This window comes from Triticum urartu, unplaced genomic scaffold (genome assembly GCF_003073215.2).
Source record: "Triticum urartu cultivar G1812 unplaced genomic scaffold, Tu2.1 TuUngrouped_contig_4953, whole genome shotgun sequence".
Lineage (NCBI taxonomy): Eukaryota > Viridiplantae > Streptophyta > Magnoliopsida > Poales > Poaceae > Triticum > Triticum urartu.
Window position 1 is genome coordinate 1 of NW_024115586.1, and position 2,066 is coordinate 2,066.

The 2,066-nt window shown below is 46.2% G+C and overlaps 1 protein-coding gene across 1 annotated transcript; it reads right to left on the reverse strand.

Annotated features, from left to right (window-relative positions):
* Positions 1–222: 222 nt before the first annotated feature.
* LOC125528557 (AIG2-like protein D) lies at positions 223–1,404 on the reverse strand. Its single transcript, XM_048693007.1, has 2 exons — positions 1,117–1,404; positions 223–339 (listed from the first exon to the last, which is right to left on the reverse strand). Exons 1-2 carry the CDS (start codon positions 1,266–1,268, stop codon positions 258–260), a joined length of 234 nt encoding a protein of 77 aa, XP_048548964.1. The 5' UTR covers positions 1,269–1,404; the 3' UTR covers positions 223–257.
* Between the last annotated feature and the right edge of the window lie 662 nt (positions 1,405–2,066).

The following is a 2,066-nucleotide window of genomic DNA, read 5'->3' on the forward strand; positions in this document are numbered from 1 at the left end:
CCCAAATTATTGACTTAACAACATTAAATTGTAACTATGTAACTACAACTCCAGCACTTCGATATTCTGGGGTGAAAAGCCTGAGAAACCACAGGCATGTAAAAGCAGAGAGCAACTATATGCTCTGATGACAGCGGTGGAACTAAGGGAACAGGGTACACGCAGCTGAGAAAATTATAGGCGTATTAACAAATCTGTAAATACAGAATAATGACAAAAAGGGAAAAAACGATAAATAGCTGAGCTCTGTAAAACAGTTAACAAACCTTTCCAGCAACTTTCTTGCTTTCAACAGGTAGGATTGCTGGATAAATACGATCCTTGACGTTAAACCTATGGCTGCAATGAATTGCATCCGATGTCAAACCTTAACTTGCAACTTGGAAGTAAATCAATATGGATGGAGAACTAGAGTAGCGTAAAAAAGAGCTCTAGTTCAAGAGTCAAATTACAACAGGAAGAACAGCAGATCATCTTTGTGCATGTTAATTGCTCAAGGCAGTTTGTTACCAGTACGAGCACAAGAAACCCCGTCGATTCCAAAACCTAGAATGGAAAACGGTGCTGCCATAACACGGCCAGGTTAGGCTTATGCTTTTTTTTTTCAATAAAGAAGTTAGGCTTAAGTTGAAATCCTGAAGTTCTCACTTACAAATGATGCGCAAATTTTGCGAAGGAAATCTGTTACGGATGTCCCGTTAAGAGTTGAATTCACTACTGATTAGAAATCCATTAATCTCTAAGACAAGTTAGTTACCAAATTGAAGAGCTACAGAGATTCATTTATTAGTTTCCACTGTTCTTGTGTATTTAGGCACATACAGTCCCTAAAGCTCCTATCTACATACGAATTAATTCGTTGTTTATGCCGCATATTGGATATCCAATGGATTGCGATCATTCGATCAATCCCTCAAGTTTGCAATTGCAACCGATGAACGAGACTGGTGGTTGGTCTACCGGCTAATCAAAAGCATGATCTCCTCGCCACCAACTCCGAGCACCTCTGTTCCGTGAACAAAGGTAACACGAGAAGTGAGAGCGGAGGCGAGAGAGGAATAATTGAGCGGAGCCACCAAGGATGGGAGAGGGAAAGGGGCTAGCGTGCGTGCGTACTGGTTGGCGAGGAGCGCCGGGGAGGAGACCGGGATGCGCTTGAGGATGGCGCTGACCACCTCGTCCGCCATGAGGCTCCCGTACACGAACACGCTGTGCGCCCCGCCCGCGGGGGGGGGGGCGGCGGCGGTGGCAGGAGGCGTCGCCGCCATGGTCTCGGGAGCAGGAGAGGAGAGGAGCGGGGGGAGGAGTGGGGTTCGGTGCTTGTTGCTGACACTTGGCGTGGCCCAGAGGGATACGTACGCCCGAGCTCAGGCTGTGGCGCGCGACCGAGCGTGAGCAGGCACCCCGAGCGCGCTCTATAAATACATCATCTTCCAAAAAATAATACGGCTGCTCTGGATGGAATAATTTTCAAAGATTTTTCTTGGTGTGTGTGTGTGTGTGTGTGTAGAAAATAACCCATGCAATTTTTGTGTGTGAAAGTTTCTGATCAGATGATAGGGATCATGTTTTCTACCTAGCAAAATGAGTGGCCTCGTAGCAGTGGCGAATCTTGGAAGAAAATGAAGAGGGGGCTCAAAGTTAATTGTGTGTAGAAAAAGTAAAAAACTTTTAATTCGCTAGTCCAAATAAGGTCAAAATTTGATACGAATACTAGTAATTTTTCTTTCCCAATTTTTGGAGGGGGGGCTCGAGCCTGTCGAAGCCCCCCCTGCTAGCTTCGCCACTGCCTCGTAGTCTTTTTTTTCTTCTATTCCCGTGCCTTCTCTCTTTGAATCTATGCAAAGTATTTTTTTCCAGAGAATTTCGTTATTCTACAAGCCATCTTTCTGCACCCGCGATACCCTAGGAGAGAATGCGGTAGTCCCAATCTACCTTGTCCCTCGTGCCTGCGGGCCCCTCTCCCTCCGCCTGCTACTTCGGGGACGAGAGGGGGCAACGGTTTTGTTGTTTTTAGTTTGGCGGTGGTAGGGTTAGGATTAAGTTTTGGGTCTTTAGTCGTCGAT

What these genes read in the sequence shown, in the direction of transcription:
- LOC125528557 (XM_048693007.1), bottom strand. Translation starts at nt 1,268, where the DNA reads ATGGCGGCGACGCCTCCTGCCACCGCCGCCGCCCCCCCCCCCGCGGGC. An exon ending in CCGGCGCTCCTCGCCAACCA is followed by an intron (nt 340 to 1,116) that starts GTACGCACGCAC and finishes AATTCATTGCAG; the next exon opens with CCATAGGTTTAACGTCAAGG.